This window comes from Schistocerca serialis, chromosome 4 (assembly GCF_023864345.2).
Source record: "Schistocerca serialis cubense isolate TAMUIC-IGC-003099 chromosome 4, iqSchSeri2.2, whole genome shotgun sequence".
NCBI classification, from domain to species: domain Eukaryota; kingdom Metazoa; phylum Arthropoda; class Insecta; order Orthoptera; family Acrididae; genus Schistocerca; species Schistocerca serialis.
The window spans coordinates 47,220,822-47,239,545 of NC_064641.1; the positions used below are offsets into that span (position 1 = coordinate 47,220,822).

The window sequence follows — 18,724 nt, forward strand, 5'->3', positions numbered from 1 at the left end:
ATCAAATATGGCGCAATAGAAACATAACATTCCATCAGAATGGACACACGTCAGCTAGAGTCCAACACGCACCTGGAAGCGTGACAGCCGACGCTTGTGCGGAATAACTACGACTTCTAAAGATTGAGAATGTATGCTTGACCTCTAAAAATGCTTTACTAGCGTCGTTGAAGCTTCACAGGTTCCCAACAGCTATCCCATGCGCAGGGCTTTGTCCGCTCGGTCCTCTGTACACCGCAGGATGTCAGCTTTGCGTTTCCTGATGACGACATTTTAATATGATCTTGAAACTACTACACTGATCTGGTGTAATCAGGAGCGGAGTACCCCTGACCAAAGGCCAAAGACCAATAGACGCCCTGGTACCGAAAAGGAATGAGGACGAAAGGAAGAAGTCATTTCTCGACATTCGTTTGATCTCTGGATAAAATGGAGTGTGAGCGCATCTGCAATATTACATCCTTTGTCTCTGACTCTCCCGCAATTATGATAGCTCTGCAATTACTGGCCCTGTTCTAACATCCTCATCCACTCCCCTTGCCTTATATTGCAATGCAAAGCTAACATTCACAGTTGTTCTGTCAACTCCACGTATGTACACTCACCGATACAGTACAGGGAAGTAATGAAAATTCCTGTATATTAAAATTCAAACAGAAACAAAGTAAAAAGTAGTACAATCACATTCAGGCCATATGTATTCAGCAGCGCGCCCTGGTAAATACACCAAACAGACGGTGTGACGTTGGCCATGACGTAAGTGGTACTTACAACAGACAGCTACCGGTGCCTTTTGGTGGCTGTCTCAGAATTCGCTTTGCTGTAATATTTGGCATAGAAACATTTTTGAAAAATACTGTGCGTTAGGTATCTTACTATCGTAACATTTACTTCACTGGTTGTAAGTTCTAAAATTCCTCACCAATTAGCAAACATCGTTTCGTATCAGAGCTAATGTATCTCAACAAATCGAAGCAGTTCGAACTTGCCTTTCGTACTATATGATATTGCAGGCACACTTCATTTGAGGTGAGAAAAATACGTGATGCCAAGAATAAACATTGCTTGCTCATGAAAACTCATGTTTCAATTAACAAAAAAATCAGTTTAACTATAAAATTTCTACCGCAAACTTCTTTAATACACAGTATCTCCATCTCCATTGAGTCAGTGCAGTCCAATCACTAGCGCAATGACGTAGTGCAAGGGCTAGCGTAACTACCTTGAAGATATTTTACTTGTACGAGGTACTTTCAAGTTCACAGGAGGATATGATTCGCGGCCCTCCGTAAAAAACCCATCGTGTAAACAATGTCTCACGCGAAGATGTTTGATTTTCATAACGAATCTTTCATTGTTCAGTGAAGTGAGCACTTTTTCGAAACTTCCTGTGTGTACATGAACCACGACTCTAAGACGGGACAATGACTGTCACGAATGATACTTTTATCGACTTAGCTATCCAGGCAAGATTCAAAGCCCGTCTCCACAGCTGCACTTATGCCAGTGCGTGAGTTCTACCTTCCAAAATACACAGAAACTCTTCTTCAATCGGGTGGGAAAAGCACTCCTGGAAGAAAGGGTATTACGAAGAAATTCCTTAGCCACAAACCACAGAATTGTTTACTGGATGAACTAAGAGGTTATATGTATTCGCAGCTAAGTAATGGTCTGCCGATAAAAGATACTTCTCTGCATGTAACTTCTGCGATCGTTCTGAAGAGGTTGAAAAAATCTGCCAGCCAATTGCAAAACAAATCTAATGTATCATCATGTGGTGTAACAGAGCCCACTCCTTCTGTAGAAGATATTTTTATAAATATCGAAACCTAGGTCAAACGCTATTAAACCTTCCTTTTACAACTGGCTGGCTGATTTTTTCAACTCCTTTAGATTTACACAGCTGCTGTTTCGCAGCCATGAGTAAGATTTTAAAAAAACATTCATGACTTTCGAAAAACGTTCATAAGTTTCGAAATTTTACTACCGAAGCACTAAAAAATTGCATTCTCCAATTGTAGTGTTCAATTAAACATATGTATCTACTGTCAACAATGGTAATTTTCTGTCCTTGTCACTAGCTGGTACATGTAGTTACAGCACAGTCGAAGGCATTAATTCTGATTGTAATGTCAGGCATCTGTACTGTTGAACTTGGGCTTCTCCCGGCTTGTCGAATGTTCAAAAAAGTTACGGGAATGCAGCCGGGTAACTTCCGCGACAACAGTCGCTATTTCGACAGGTGAACGCCCCTTAATTTCACACAAATGAAACGAGACATCATAGGGCATGGTAAGTTAAACCCTTAATTGGCGGGACTACAACCAGGAAACAAAAGACGGCGTATGCAGAGTCCAACAAACACTGTAAACAACAAGCAAGACCGCAACCAAAGAAAACCAAAGCCAGATTATATCGAAAGTGAGAGATTAACAAATAACGGATGAGCAAGTAGCACTTAGTCTGTCAGTCTGACAGCGGGGAAGAAAGAGATAGCATCATTCCAAGCAAACAACTACAGAGGAATATCGCTACTAGAGGTCGGATTCAAGGTGCAGTCAAAACTATTGCTCAAGAGAGTAGAAGAAAAGGTAGAAAGTACAGTTGGCGACTACCAAGTGGGATTCAGGAAGGGAAGGGGTTGTATAGAACAGATATTTATCCTGAAGCAACTGATAGAACATAGGCCCTTAAAAAACAAAAAGACAGTAATAACCTTCGTGGACTTCACAAAGGCATATGACTCTTGTTACGATCCTGAAGAACAGAGGACTTGATGGAACTACACAAGAACTCATAAAAGAAATTCTGTCAGACACAAAAGCAAGGGTGAGAGTAGGAGGAGCACTGTCAGAAGAATTTGAGATCAAGACTGGTGTTAAACAAGCAGATGGATTGAAACTTCCTGGCAGATTAAAACTGTGTGCCGGACCGAGACTCGAACTCGGGTCCCGAGTTCGAGTCTCGGTCCGGCACACAATCTGCCAGGAAGTTTCATATCAGCGCACACTCCGCTGCAGAGTGAAAATCTCATTCTGGAAGCAGATGGATTGTCACCATTGTTGTTCAATATAGCACTGGACGAAGTGATCAGGCAGTAGAGATCAATAAACGAGGAAATGGGAATACCAAAGACCCGTGTGGGGGACATAAAGGACAACAGGGCTTAAGTGGACTGCCTAGCCTTTGCAGACGACATATCAATAGTAAGTGAGACGGAAGAAGACTCAAAGACACAACTCGACAACTTTAGTAAGGTAGCCAGAAAGGTGGGACTGAGGATCGCCTATAACGAGACAAAGACATTAAATACCATTGCAGACTGGGAATCACCGGAAGGCACTGTGCAAATGGTAGACAAATTTAAATACCTGGGAGAATTTATAACAGGAAGGAACAGGAGCAAGGAGGGAATAACAGAGAGGATAAAGAAGATGAGGTCAGCCTTCTGAATGACGAGAGAGATATACAATAAAAAGAATATATCCACAGAGGCAAAGATAAGCCACTACAAGGCAACGGTGTGCAATGCAGTATTATATGCTGCTGAGACGATGACACTAGGAAGAAATGGGGCAGAACAACCAGAGAAACAAGACAGAAAAATACTGAGAAAAATACTAGGTCCAAAAAGAGGTGGAGAGAGGTGGATGCGAAGACCTAGGGAAGAATTGTACCGGAACATGAGAACAATATCCGGGGAAATCAGACTCAAAAGGCCAAGGTTTGCTGCACATGTAGTTAGGATGCGTATGGATAGATTGACGAAGAGAGTATGGGAAACAACAGGGAGGACAAGGGAAAATACAGGAGCCAAGTGGGTTGTTGAACTTCGCAAGGACCCGGAATTGAGGATCTAGGTCGAAGGAAAGGAAAATTGGAGGAACAAATATACACCGACCAATATGCCGCAGATCGACGACAGAAGAATATAGGAAAAGAGTAGGGTGTCACCAGTGGAGCAGTGGAGCCGACAGGAGAAAAGGACTCTGAAGATCGCGGAAGAAGAGCGGGAAAGAAGAAGAGAAAGAATGAAGAGGTTCTGGGAAAAGAAGAGGAAAATGCAGTCCACGAAGGGGCTCCGTGCTACCCGTGATCCTAAAGAGGCCGTAACGCAAGAAGAAGAAGAAGAAGAAGAAGAAGATAATGTCACTTGAGGACACTAGCGCAGTAACTGGATAACCACGCCAGAATCTGTTACGTTCAATAGGACGATCGGCGCCAAGACAGTGTTCCGTAATCGCAGAATTGCTCGACTGCTGTAAGCATGTGAGACGCTTATGCTCTGTACAGCGATCCTGCACGGTGACAGTTGTGTGACACGCCGCAACTTCGGGGTACACAGCAGGCCCCCGACTTATACGAAATATAGACCCCAAAAAGCCTAGCTCCATTGCCAAATGTTAGGTGAACAATAAGTCTACTTCCAGTGATAAACCAATACATTAAGTCCACCTGCTTAGTAGTATGTTTTCCACCTTTGGAACAAAATGCAGCAGCCATTCTGTGTGGCACAGATTCGACGAGTCCTTCATAGTTTTGCGGAGGTATATGACACCAGAGGTCTACACACAGCCCGTGTTAACTCCCATACAGCAGACAGAGGTGAGTTACGGACGCGGAAATGGCGTCCGATACCATCCCAGATGTGTCCTACTGAGTTCAGTTCAAGCGAATTTGGTGTTCAAAACATCTACAACGTCAAACTACTGTAGTAAGTTTCTGGCCTAGTAACAGGGACAGTTATATTCCTGAAATATGCCATCACCGTCAGGGAGGGCAATCAAGCACGAAGTGATGCATCAGTGCTCACGTAGTAATAGCACTACGGTGCCTGTGATTATACCCCACATGTCCCACGGAAGCCCAGATTAATGTCTTCCATAGCATAATACTGGCACTAACGGCCAGCATCCGCTCAACGGTTCGTGTTTCGAACAGTCATTCGCCTGAATGACGACCTATCCAGACACGACTGTCGATCTGATATAGCAAAACATGTGATTTACCAGAAGAGGTGAAGGTCCGGTTTCGATGATTTTGCGCCCACTGCAATGGTAACTGATGATGTCGTTGTGTCAGTATGGAAACATGTAGAAGTCATTTGCTGTGTAGTACCATGTTCAACAACTCTGTGTTCAAATACCTCCATCAACACTGTACTTTAGGCCTGGCACAGGTTGCCCCCTTTCTGCTGTACAAACTTCCAGCCTTCATGGTCTGTGATGACACTTGGACATCCGGTGGTTTCACCCTCCTTCAACCACTTTCTATAGATGCTCACTGTTGTGACCACGTGAAACTACTTTCGTCAGACTATGGAGTCTGATTGTTCTGGGAGAAGAAGATAATGTCACTTGAGGACACTAGCGCAGTAACTGGATGACCACGCCAGAATCTGTTACGTTCAATAGGACGATCGGCGCCAAGACAGTGTTCCGTAATCGCAGAATTGCTCGACTGCTGTAAGCATGTGAGACGCTTATGCCCTGTACAGCGATCCTGCACGGTGACAGTTGTGTGACCGGCCTATGACACGCCGCAACTTCGGGGGACACAGGGAGGTGTGCACAGGCTCTAGGATGGTACGCTTTCTCCCAGAACAATATATATATACCGGTTGATTAAAAAGTCAGTATGAATTTGAAAACTTAATAAACCACTGAATAATGTAGATAGAGAGGTAAAAATTTGACATATTTGGAATGACTTGGGGTTTTATAAGAATAAAAAAAAACACCCCATATTGCTAGACGCGTGAAAGATCTCTTGCGCGCGTCATTTGGTGATGATCGTGTGCTCAGCCGCCACTTTCGTCATGCTTGGCCTCCCAGGTCCCCAGACCTCAGTCCGTGCGATTATTGGCTTTGGGGTTACCTGAAGTTGCAAGTGTATCGTGATCTCTAGGGATGCTGAAAGACAACATCCGACGCCAATGCCTCACCATAACTCCGGACATGCTTTACAGTGCTGTTCACAACATTATTCCTCGACTACAGCTATTGTTGAGGAATGATGGCGGACATATTGAGCATTTCCTGTAAAGAACATCATCTTTGCTTTGTCTTACTTTGTTATGCTAATTATTCCTATTCTGATAAGATGAAGCGCGATCTGTCGGACATTTTTTGAACGTTTGTATTTTTGGTTCTAATAAAACCCCATGTCATTCCAAGCATGTGTGTCAATTTGTACCTCTCTCTACATTATTCCGTGATTTATTCAAATTTATACTGACTTTTTGATCACCCGGTATATATATATATGGGCTTTCCGATCCGAAGGCCCTGTCGTGTACCCTGATGACTGCACAACATAAAGCTTTACGCTTTGCTTGGGCCTGTCAACACCGACATGGGACTGTTGGTGAGTGGAAACATGTTGCCTCGTCTGACGAGTCTCGTTTCAAATTGTATCGAGTGGATATATATATATATATATATATATATATATATATATATATATATATATATATATATATATATACTGAAGAGCGAAAGAAAGTGGTACACCTGCCTAATGTCATATAGGGTCCCCCGTGAGCACGCAGAAGTGGACCAATATGACATGGCACGGACTCGACTCGACTAATGTCTGAAGTAGTGCTGAAGAGAAATGACACAATGAATCCTGCAGGGCTGCCCACAAAACCGGAAGAAGAGTACGAGGGTGTGAAGATCTCTTCTGAACAGAACGTTGCAATGCATCCTCAGATATGCTTAATATTGTTCATGTCTGGGGAGTTCGGTGGTCAGTGGGAATGTTTAAACATAGAAGAGTGTTCCTGGAGCCACTCTGCAGCAATTCTGGACGTGTCAGGTGTCGCATTGTCCTGCGGGAATTGCCCAAGTCTGTCGATATGCACAATCGACATTAATTGATGCAGGTGATCAGATAGGATGCTTACGTACGTGTCACCTGTGAGAGTCGTATCTAATCGTTTCAGCGGCCCCATATCACTCTAACTGCACACGTCCCACAACAATACAGAGTCTCCACCAGCTTGAGCACTCCCCTGCTGGCATGTAGGATCCATGGATTCATGAGGTTGTCTTAATACCCGTACACGTCCATCCATTCGATACAATTTGAAACGAGACTCGTCCGACCAGGCAACATGTTTCCACTCATCAACAGTCCCATGTCGGTGTTGACAGGCCCAAGCAAAGCGTAAAGCTTTATGTTGTGCAGTCACCAGGGTACACGACAGGGCCTTCGGGTCGGAAAGCCCATATCGATGATGTTTCATTGAATTGTTCGCACTCTGACACTTGTTGATTGCCCAGCATTGAAATATGCTGCAATCTGCAGAAGAGTTGCACTTCTGTCACGTTGGACGATTCTCTTCACTCGTCGCTGGTCCCGTTCTTGCAGGATTTTTTTTTCCGGCCGCAGCGATGTCGGAGATTTAATGTTTCATCAGATTCCTGATATTCACGGTACACTCGTGAAATCCTCTTACGGGAAAATCCCCACTTCATTGCTACCTCGGAGATGCTGTGTCCTATCGCTAGTGAGCCGACTATAACACCGCGATCAAACTCACTGCCATTGTCGCAGCAGTAACCGATCTAACAACTGCGCCAGACACATGTTGTCTTATATAGGCGTTGCCGACCACAGAGCCGTATTCTGCCTGTTTACATATCTTTGTATTTGAATACGGATGCCTATAATAGTTTCTTTGGCGCTTCAGTGTATATTAGTTCACTTTATTGCATAAATGAATAAAAGGTTTACTTAACTTTGACACACTTCTTTGCCACAGGAGTACTGGATGCCCTAATTAACAAACTGTTCTCTTGAAGCACAGTGTTCAACCTAGACAAAAGAATTTATCCATATGAAACTTCTCGAACACTGTCCTCTTTTATGTTGTTGACTGGTAACGCTAAGACGTCGAACTGCGAGAGCTATCACTAGCTCGCCACTATATCGACCTCGGTGTGAGGGCGCTGCTGTGTTGAGAGGGGAGGCGTGGTCTTCAGGGAGCGCCCCCCAAAGGACACTGAATCACAGCGGGCCCTCGCTAATGTCTGTGGTATCGACTCGCATAGCCAGCTGTGGTGTGGTAAAGCGACCTTGGTACGAGACCACACTCACGACGATACACGCTTACATCAGACCAGCTTCACCGATTCCGAGATACTCGTTCCCCGGTCCACATAACAATCCGCCCGTTGTCAAAATCGCTTATGCCACTGTATTCGCCACCGTCATTAGACTGGTTCCCCATTAATGTCTGCTCGGCTTGTATACAGTGTCAGGTGGGCGCAATCCTATCAGGTGGCAGTTTCACGGTCGTCAGTACTTATAATGATTTGAGTCATCAGTGTATAATTTTACGAAAGAGAAATTAACGACACTTCTCTAGTACAATTGACGACTTCGAATTCAAAGTTTATTCATTACTGATATTATAGCAAAAAATGTTGTTCATTACATAATTATTGGTCGAAATAGATCACGGGAGAATTGTCAGATGTCAGTGTCCAATGAGCGCAGTATTTCGACCAACGATCACGTTACCACCATCAGCTGTGTTGATGAACTGACAGATGAGGGACCGCCGCCACGCTTTTATCATTTCTACCACTCCCTCTGATCGGCCGCTCCATCGGCCGTCCGCGCCCAGCATCTCTAACTCTCTTCCTGCTGCTGAAACAGTGTTCCGTCCCAGGTTCGCGCCCCAGGTGCGCGTGCTGGCGGTACCTCCGCTGCTCCTCCACCTGCCCCCGAAGTCAGTTCCATGTCTGATCTCTCATTTCTCTCCTCTACCATTCTCATAGCGCGGTCCCATGCCTTACTGAGGATGTACCCGTTATCACGATTTGTTAGTGGTTCTCTTATTCGAATCTCAATAGATTCCTTAAGGGGGGTAGGACGTCGAACGGGCCGACTTGGAGCAGGAGAGGCACCACACGACATTTCAATTTCCACTGTCTATGCTTTTACAAATAAATTTATAAAACTTTGTCAGCATGACCAGGAAGGATTCAAAATTCACACTCCTAGCAGTGAAAGTTGTAAAACATAACGAAATAATTTTTTTTTTACGTGTGAAATTTCATCATTTTTTCACTTACTAATGACAGCATTTGTTGCTATAGGTACACTTTTCTTCATAAATAAGAGAGATTCTTCGATGAATTTTCCACAGCACACAGACCATACGTAAAGGTGTATGAAACTCTAGAATTTTCCAAATCTATTAAAAACTATGGTAAAAATTAAGGTAATTAACTACAAAATTTGTGTTTTTTCTAAACATGAAGTTTAAAATACAACAGCTAATTCGTTTTTGTATAAATTAAATAAATTCTAGAGTTTCATGCACCTGTAAGTATGGTAACTATTCTGTGCAAAATTCATCGAAGAATCTCTCTAACTTATGAAGAAAAGAGTACCTATAGCAACAAATGCAGCCATTAGTAAGTGAAAAAATGATGAAATTTCACACGCAAAAAAAATTTATTGTTATGTTTTAAAACTTCCACTGCAATGAGGGTGAATCCTGAATCCTTCCTGGTGATTCTGACAAAGTTTTATGAATTTATTTGTAAAAGTACAGACAGTGGAAATTAAAACGTACTGTCGCGCCTCTCCTGCTCCAAGTCGACCCGTTTGACGTTCTACCCCCTTAATGGCGCAGTCCCAGAAATTGGACGTCTGTGTCATAACCTTGGTGTGGTCATAACACATTCCATGTTACTCCGCCAGGCAATGTTCTGCGGCTGTCGACTTGTTAGCCCGCTGCAGTATGATGTTCCGTTGGCGTTCTCAGTAACAATTTTCGACCGTACGCACCTTCTTGACCTATGTCTGTCTTACGACATTGGCAGGGTATCTGATAAACCCCAGATTTCCGTAGTCCAAGGTCGTCTTCCACACTACACTGGGGAGGGGGGGCAGGGGGGGGAGAGCGTATTCACTTGGTGCTTCCGAAGAATTCATCCTATCTTCCCGGTAACGCGCGACAAAAAGGAATAAATCCAATGACCACGTCCTCCTGAGAATCCTCTTCGGGTTCCGTCAATTGTACGGAGGGAACAGCACGTAGGGCTCTCCGAATTTGCTACTCCTTGTAGCCACTCTACCGGTAAACCGCACTCAGATATTCTTGGTTGCTTCTTTCGTTGTCAGCAGGAGTGCGAGCCCTGTGTACCAAAGTTTTGAGCACGCCGTTCCTCTGAGCCGAGTGATGGCAGCTGTTCACATGTAACTTAAGGACGAAGTCCATTTTCTTCCAGCAAAATCTATGGCTAAACGTGCCGTCACTTCATAGGACATCAGGAAAAGGGAGCACTCCGTCCACTTCGACTTCCGTGGTAAAACTGATGTTCTGAGGCATGGAATTTAGGCGTGTAAGGTAATCATTCAGCTTCTCTCTTCCATGTGGCACTACGACGAAAGTGTAATATTCAGGGTGGTCCATTTATTGTGACCGGGCCAAATATCTCACGAAATAAGCGTCAAACGAAAAAACTACAAAGAACGAAACTTGTTTAGCTTCAAGGGGGAAACCAGATGGTGTTATGGTTGGCCCGCTAGATGGTGCTGCCATAGGTCAAACGGATGTCAACTGCGTTTTTTAAAATAGGAACCCCCATTTTTTATTACATATTCGTATAGTGCGTACAGAAATATGAATGTATTAGTTGAACCACTTTTTTCGACTTGTGATAGATGGCGCTGTAAGAGTCACAAACATATGGCTCACAATTTTAGACGAACGGTTGGTAACAGGTAGGTTTCTTTAATTAAAATACAGAACGTTTGAACGTTTTATTTCGGTTGTTCCAATGTGATACATGTACCTTTGTGAACTTATCATTTCTGAGAACGCATGCTGTTACAGCGTGATTACCTGTAAATACCACATTAATGCAATAAATGCTCAAAATGATGGCCGTCAACCTCAAGGCAGTTGGCAATACGTGTAACGACATCCCTCTCAACAGCGAGTAGTTCGCCTACCGTATTGTTCGCACATGCATTGACAATGCGCTAACGCATGTTGTCAGGCGTTGTCGGTGGATCACGATAGGAAATATCCTTCAATTTTCCCACAGAAAGAAATCTGGGGACGTCAGATCCGGTGAACGTGCTTCTACGACCAATCCACCTGCCATGAAATATGCTATTCAATACCGCTTCAACCGCACGCGAGCTATGACCCGGACATCCATCATGTTGGAAGTACATCGCCTAACTGTCATACAGTGAAACATCTCGTAGTAACATCGGTAGAACATTACGCAGGAAATCAGCACACATTGCACCATTTAGATTACCATCGATAAAATGGGGGCCAATTATCCTTCCCCGCCCATAATGCCGCACCATACATTAACCCGCGAAGGTCGCTGCGACTCAACGTGCTCTAGAAGGTGTAAGTCAACTACCCTGGCCAGCAAGATCTCCGGATCTGTCCCCCATTGAGCATGTTTGGGACTGGATGAAGCGTCGTCTCACGCGGTCTGCACGTCCAGCACGAACGCTGGTCCAACTGAGGCGCCAGGTGGAAATGGCATGGCAAGCCGTTCCACAGGACTACATCCAGCATCTCTACGATCGTCTCCATGGGAGAATAGCAGCCTGCATTGCTGCGAAAGGTGGATATACACTGTACTAGTGCCGACATTGTGCATGCTCTGTTGCCTGTGTCTATGTGCCTGTGGTTCTGTCAGTGTGATCATGTGATGTATCTGGCCCCAGGAATGTGTCAATAAAGTTTCCCCTTCCTGGGACAATGAATTCACGGTGTTCTTATTTCAATTTACAGGAGTGTATTACATGACACTTAATATTTTTATTTTTTAAATTTTTTGTGGTGGTTGGGGAAATTACCCACTTATTATGTACAAAAATTCATCTAATGAGTAGTAGTTTCCATTAAGAAAATCTTTTAATTTCCTTTTAAACGCTATATGGCTATCTTTCAGACTTTTGATGCTATTAGGTAAGTGGCCAAAGACTTTTGTGGCAGCATAATTTACTCCCTTCTGAGCCAAAGCTAGATTTAACCTTGAGTAGCGAAGATCATCCTTTCTCCTAGTGTTGTAGCCATGTACACTGCTATTACTTTTGCATTCGTTCGGATTGTTAATAACAAATTTCGTACATGAATATGTATATTGTGAGGCTACAGTGAATATCTCTAGCTCTTTAAATGTCTGCAGGATGATCTTGGATGAGCTCCAGCAATTATTCTGATTACACGCTTTGATGCAATGAACACTCTTTTACTCAATGATGAGTTATCCCAGGATATGATGCCATAGAAAGCAGAGAATGAAAAAAGGCGTGGTAAGCTAATTTTCTCAGATGAATATCGCCAAAATTTGCAATGACCCTAATAGCATAAGTAGCTGAACTCAAACGTTTCAGCAGATCTTCAGTGTGTTTTTTCCAGTTCAAGCCCTCATCAGTACATACAACTAGAAATTTTGAATATTCTACTCTGATCGAAGTCTATATTTATTAATGGTGTCATTCCATTTACTGTGTGGAACTGTATATACTGTGTTTTGTCAAAGTTTGAGATCCCATTTGCAGAGAACCACTTAATGATTTTCTGAAAAACCTAGTTTACAATTTCACCAGTTAATTCTTGTCTGTTGGGTATGATAGCTATACTTGTATCATCGGCAAAAAGACAGACACGTCGCAATATAGGTGCTGCTGGCACTTTAGGACAATTTTTTAATTCTTAAAGGTTTAGAGCTATTACTTCAAAATCATCATAATGTGATGGAAATGCTGCTGCGCTTTCATAAAATTCTGGTATGAAGTACAGCTGTGCAGATGTTGCATATTGTGTTGCAACTGCTATCAGCAAAACGTATGCCACGTAATTGCAAGAGTAGTAACTCTGACTGTTGAGAACAGATGTAGCCTCAGCTGAGGATATCCGATGGGAGGTTTATCAATGTAACTAAAATAATTTGTAACAAGTAAGGAGGAAGCCCTGGAATCAGTTCATTGATCGTGACCGGGCCAAATATCTCACGAAATAAGCGTCAAACGAAAAAACTACAAAGAATGAAACTTGTCTAGCTTGAAGGGGGAAACCAGATGGCGCTACGATCGACCTGCTAGATGGCGTTGCCATAGGTCAAACGGATATCAACTGCGTTTTTTTGAAAATATGAACCCGCATTTTTTTTATTACATATTCGTGTAGTACGTAAAGAAATATGAATGTTTTAGTTGGACTACTTTTTTCGCTTTGTGATAGATGGCGCTGTAATAGTCACAAACGTATAAGTAAGTGGTATCACGTAACATTCCGCCAGTGCGGACGGTATTTGCTTCGTGATACTTTACCCGGGTTAAAATGGACCGTTTACCAATTGCGGAAAAGGTCGATATCGTGTTGATGTATGGCTATTGTGATCAAAATGCCCACCGGGCGTGTGCTATGTATGCTGCTCGGTATCCTGGACGACATCATCCAAGTGTCCGGACCGTTCGCCGGATAGTTACGTTATTTAATGAAACAAGAAATGTTCAGCCACATGTGAAAAGTCAACCACGACGTGCAACAAATGATGCCCAAGTAGGTGTTTTAGCTGGTGTCGCGGCTAATCCGCACATCAGTAGCAGACAAATTGCGCCAGAATCGCGTATCTCAAAAACGTCGGTGTTGAGAATGCTACATCAACATCGATTGCATCCGTACCATATTTCTATGCACCAGGAATTGCATGGTGACGACTTTGAACGTCGTGTACAGTTCTGCCACTGGACACAAGAGAAATAACGGGACGATGACAGATTTTTTACACGCGTTCTATTTAGCGACGAGGCGTCATTCACCAACAGCGGTAACGCCAACCGGCATAATATGCACAATTGGGCAACGGAAAATCCACTATGGCTGCGACAAGTGGAATGTCCTGTTGGAACAGCAAGTTCCCTTGCCGGTCTAGGAATGGTAGAACGATGGGTTCGATGACGGTTTGGATGTACCGTGCACTATTCAGTGTCCCCTCGACGATCACCAGTGGTGTACAGCCAGTGTAGGAGATCACTCCCCACACCATGATGCCGGGTGTTGGCCCTGTGTGCCTCGGTCGTATGCAGTCCTGATTGTGGCGCTCACCTGCACGGCGCCAAACACGCATACGACCATCATTGGCACCAAGGCAGAAGCGACTCTCATCGCTGAAGACGACACGTCTCCATTCGTCCCTCCATTCACGCCTGTCGCGACACCACTGGAGGCGGGCTGCACGATGTTGGGGCGTGAGCGGAAGACGGCCTAACGGTGTGCGGGACCGCATGCCCACATGCCCCGGCCTCCCGCATGCCCACTATACGCCCTCGCTCAAAGTCCGTCAGCTGCACATACGGTTCACGTCCACGCTGTCGCGGCATGCTACCAGTGTTAAAGACTGCGATGGAGCTCCGTATGCCACGGCAAACTGGCTGACACTGACAGCGGCGGCGCACAAATGCTGCGCAGCTAGCGCCATTCGACGGCCAACACCGCGGTTCCTGGTGTGTCCGCTGTGCCGTGCGTGTGATCATTGCTTGTACAGCCCTCTCGCAGTGTCCGGAGCAAGTATGGTGGGTCTGACACACCGGTGTCAATGTGTTCTGTTTTCCATTTCCAGGAGTGTATTTTGTGTAATGTAATATCTTGAATACACACCTTTTATTAACCTGACACGTTCCACATCATTACGAAGTGTCGTATTCATGATCTATGGAACAAGTACTAATCTAATCTCTTTCCGTGTGCAGTCGGTGCGGTCCGGTACCAGATAGCGGCGGGAGACGAGCTGGGGGCCTTTGCAGTGGACGCCGCCACAGGTCGGGTCACCGTGGCCGGCAAGCTGGACTTCGAGGCTCGGCCAGAGGTGAGTTCTCTCTTCAGCCTCCTTCCAACGTTCTTACAAGGCGAGTTTGCAGTACTTCCGTGGTCCGCACTTTCAGGGGAAATCTTCAGAGGTAAAACTGGCAACTACGTGGAAAGCTTTCTGCTGCAGTTGGTAGTTTTATCTCTGAAGATTGCTCCTGCAGATAGGGAACAAAAGTTGGTAAATAGTTTCATACATTGACTCCGGACTCTGACGTCTAGTAGGCAGTACACATTCTGTGATTTATCGTTGAGGACAGACTGAAGAAAGGCAAAGGTGCAGTAAATATCATTCACAGGTTTAAAGAAATCTTTTTTACAATCATGACTGAAATACACTCTTTGAAATTCTGAAGGTAGCAGGGATAAAACACAGGGAGCGAAAGGTGTTCTACAACTTAACCAAAAAATCCGACTGCAGTTGTAAGATTCGAAGGGCGTGAAAGGGAAGCAGTGGTTGAGAAAGGAGCAAGGCAGGGTTTGTAGCTTATCGCACATTGCTCAGTTTGTACACTGAGAAAGCGGTTAAGGAAACCGAGGAGAAATCTGACGTTTGTCGATGATATTGTAACTCTTTCAGAGACGGCAAAAGACTTGGGCGAGCAATTGAACGGAACTGTCTTGAAAAGAAAATGAATTGTAATGGAATGCTGTCCAATTAAATCAGTCGATACCTAGTGAATTGCCGGCCGGTGTGGCCGAGCAGTTCTAGGCGCTTCAGTCTGGAACCGCGCGACCGCTACGATCGCACGTTCGAATCCTGCCTCGGGCATCGATGTAGGTGCTGTCCTTAGGTTAGTTACGTTTAAGCAGTTCTAAGTTCTAGGGGACTGATGACCTCAGATGGTAGTCCCATAGTGCTCAGAGCCATTTGAGCCGCAAGTGAATTAAATTAGGAAATGGCACACTAAAAATAGTAAATGAGCTTTGCTATTTCGGTATCAAAATAAGTGTCGATGGCTGAAGTAAAGACGGTACAAAATCTAGACTGCAAATAGTATGAAAAATATTACCGAAAAACGGAACACGTTATCGTTGAATATGAAATGCTAGGAAGTAATATCGGTAGATATCTGACTGGTGTGCAGCATTTCACGAGAGTGAAACGTGAACGATAACACTACAGGCTAGAAGAGAACACAAACTTTTGAAATGTCGTATTACAGAAGGATGCTGAAGAAGAAATGGGTAAATCGCATAACTATTGAAGGGGTATTGAATCTCTAGTATATTGCCCGGATAATAGCGTTGATTTTGCCGCAGAAGATATTGACGTTACCAGAATGAGATTTTCACTCTGCAGCGAAGTGTGCGCTGATATGAAACTTCCTGGCAGATTAAAACTGTGTGCCGGACCGAGACTCGAACTCGGGACCTTTGCCTTTCGCGGGCAAGTGCTCTACCAGCTGAGCTACCCAAGCACGACTCACGCCCCGTCCTCAGAGCTTTGCTTCTGCCAGTACCTCGTCTCCTACCTTCCAAACTTTCTCATTCTGGAAACATCCCCCAGGCTGAGGCTAAGCCATGTCTCCGCAATATCCTTTCTTTCAGGAATGCTAGTTCTGCATGGTTCGCAGGAGAACTTCTGCAAAGTTTGGAAGGTAGGAGACGAGGTACTGGCAGAAGTATAGGTGTGAGGACGGGGCGTGAGTCGTGCTTGGATAACTCAGTTGGTAGAGCACTTGCCGCGAAAGGCAGAGGTCCCGAGTTCGAGTCTCGTTCCGGCACACAGTTTTAATCTGCCAGGAAGTTTGATATTGACGTTGTAGACTCAGAGAGGTGCTTGGCATGGCAACTCACGATAGCAGGCGCTCCCCGCGACTGACGCCATTATAAGCAGCGATGAGAGTCCGACGAACGGAGCGTCCGCCTAGTTAAGACTGTTGGCACCGGCCTCGTGACGCGTTACTCGAAGCTAACTGCCCTCTACTAGACTGGACCACGGACTGCTGTGTGGACTATTAACTGCTTTACTGATAACGAGTTCCCGAAGTATCATGCGATTTTTGGTATTATTCCTCCACCATCAAGTTAGCTCACTCACATCCACTCAGATCGTTCAAGTTTAGTAAGCTTTATTCTGTGAGTTTTTAACTGTGAATTAACAAAACCTGTGCATGCAGGAACACGTAGGTTGCAAGCAAGCATGTACAAAAGTGGCGGCAAGGATTCCTGCCATAGTTCGAGGGCACAGGACTCTAACCCAGCAAGCATTCTGTGAAGGCTAATAGGGTACCAGAGTTTCTTAAACTTTGGAACAGCACTTAAGGGCAGAGTCACCTAACGAGCTGGCGCTGCAACTCTTGCTACGAGCAGCGAAGCTGGTACAGCAGCCGTAGCAATTTCCACGTTTTCTTCTGTCGACAACTAATCCCATTCGCAGAAAACATTGTGTAACAGACTCAGACTGCTCAAAATTCACCCTGTTTCCACACCAAATAGTGGAATCGGTATTCAAATCGTTTGTTCCTTATTAGAGACTACGTTATGTAAACTCGGAATTTAGCGCCTCATAGAGCAGCCCCTGAGAATTCTGCATCCGTTCCAGATTCACATGACGCCATAGTTGTCCTCTGCCGGAGTGCCCACAGTGTGGTCGAACAGAACACCAATAGCAGTGTCCTCACAGATACACGTGGCTGCTCGAATTGTCACAGGCTCTGCCATTTCACCGCTGTCTGAGACAGCCACATAAGACGTCCTGTGGCACGGCGAACACATAAACAAGAGAACATCATCTTGATACAGACCTCTTCCGCCACAACCTCAGTCAATGTTGATCACACTCGTCATTTTCGATGGCCCAGTTACTTTTCAAAGGGATACAGAAGATTTCGTGTCTCCCATATTTGAGAACGCCTACGCTCAGGTTGGCTCTCACCTAGTGCATCCAGCCAATCGGCATCTCATGAACTATAGCCGTAAGTGCATCCGCTTCCACTGTCGCTTTGAAATGACGACCCACTACAAGACCGTCGACAGAAAAATTAGATATTCACGTCGTCGCTTCAGGCCGTGCTCGAAACATCGACGCTTTTCAAGAGCACAGCATTCAGCTTGACGAATCGGTAAACACAATTTACTTGTGGTGCCTGCCGACGATCATGACAGACAATGTGAAAAGTTCTCCTTTCGATCGGTACTTGGTTGCGTCACCAGTTAAGCGGCATACGTTGAACTGGAACCATCGGCCACTTCATTCGCGCCTGCCGAATACCCATCATACTTCACGACGCGTTTAAAATACGAGGGCAGTTCAATAAGTAATGCAACACATTTTTTTCTGAAACAGGGGTTGTTTTATTCAGCATTGAAATACGCCAGGTTATTCCCCAATCTTTTAGCTACACAAAACTATTTTTCAACGTACTCTCCATTTAATGCACGGCCTTCCGCCACCTTGAAATGAGGGCCTGTATGCCTGCACAGTACCATTCCACTGGTCGATGTCGGAGCCAACGTCGTACTGCATCAATAACTTCTTCATCATCCGCGTAGTGCGTCCCACGGATTGCGTCCTTCATTGGGCCAAACATATGGAAATCCGACGGTGCGAGATCGGTGCTGTAGGGTGCATGAGGAAGAACAGTCCACTGAAGTTTTGTGAGCTCCTCTCGGGTGCGAAGACTTGTGTGAGGTCTTGCGTTGTCATGAAGAAGGAGAAGTTCGTTCTGATTTTTGTGCCTACGAACACGCAGAAGTCGTTTCTTCAATTTCTGAAGAGTAGCACAATACACTTCAGAGTTGATCGTTTGACCATGGGGAAGGACATCGAACAGAATAACCCCTTGAGCGTCCCAGAAGACTGTAACCATGGCTTTACTGGCTGGGGGTATGGCTTTAAACTTTTTCTTGGTA

At 44.8% G+C, this 18,724-nt stretch overlaps 1 protein-coding gene across 1 annotated transcript in view; it reads left to right on the forward strand.

Annotated features, from left to right (window-relative positions):
- Window positions 1–2,345: 2,345 nt before the first annotated feature.
- Window positions 2,346–18,724, forward strand: part of LOC126474218 (putative neural-cadherin 2) — a 201,372-nt gene continuing 184,993 nt past the window's right edge. The window contains exons 1-2 of the mRNA XM_050101681.1: window positions 2,346–2,421; window positions 14,752–14,867. Of these exons, the coding sequence (XP_049957638.1) occupies window positions 2,346–2,421; window positions 14,752–14,867 (192 nt within the window). The remainder of the gene's footprint in view (window positions 2,422–14,751; window positions 14,868–18,724) is intronic.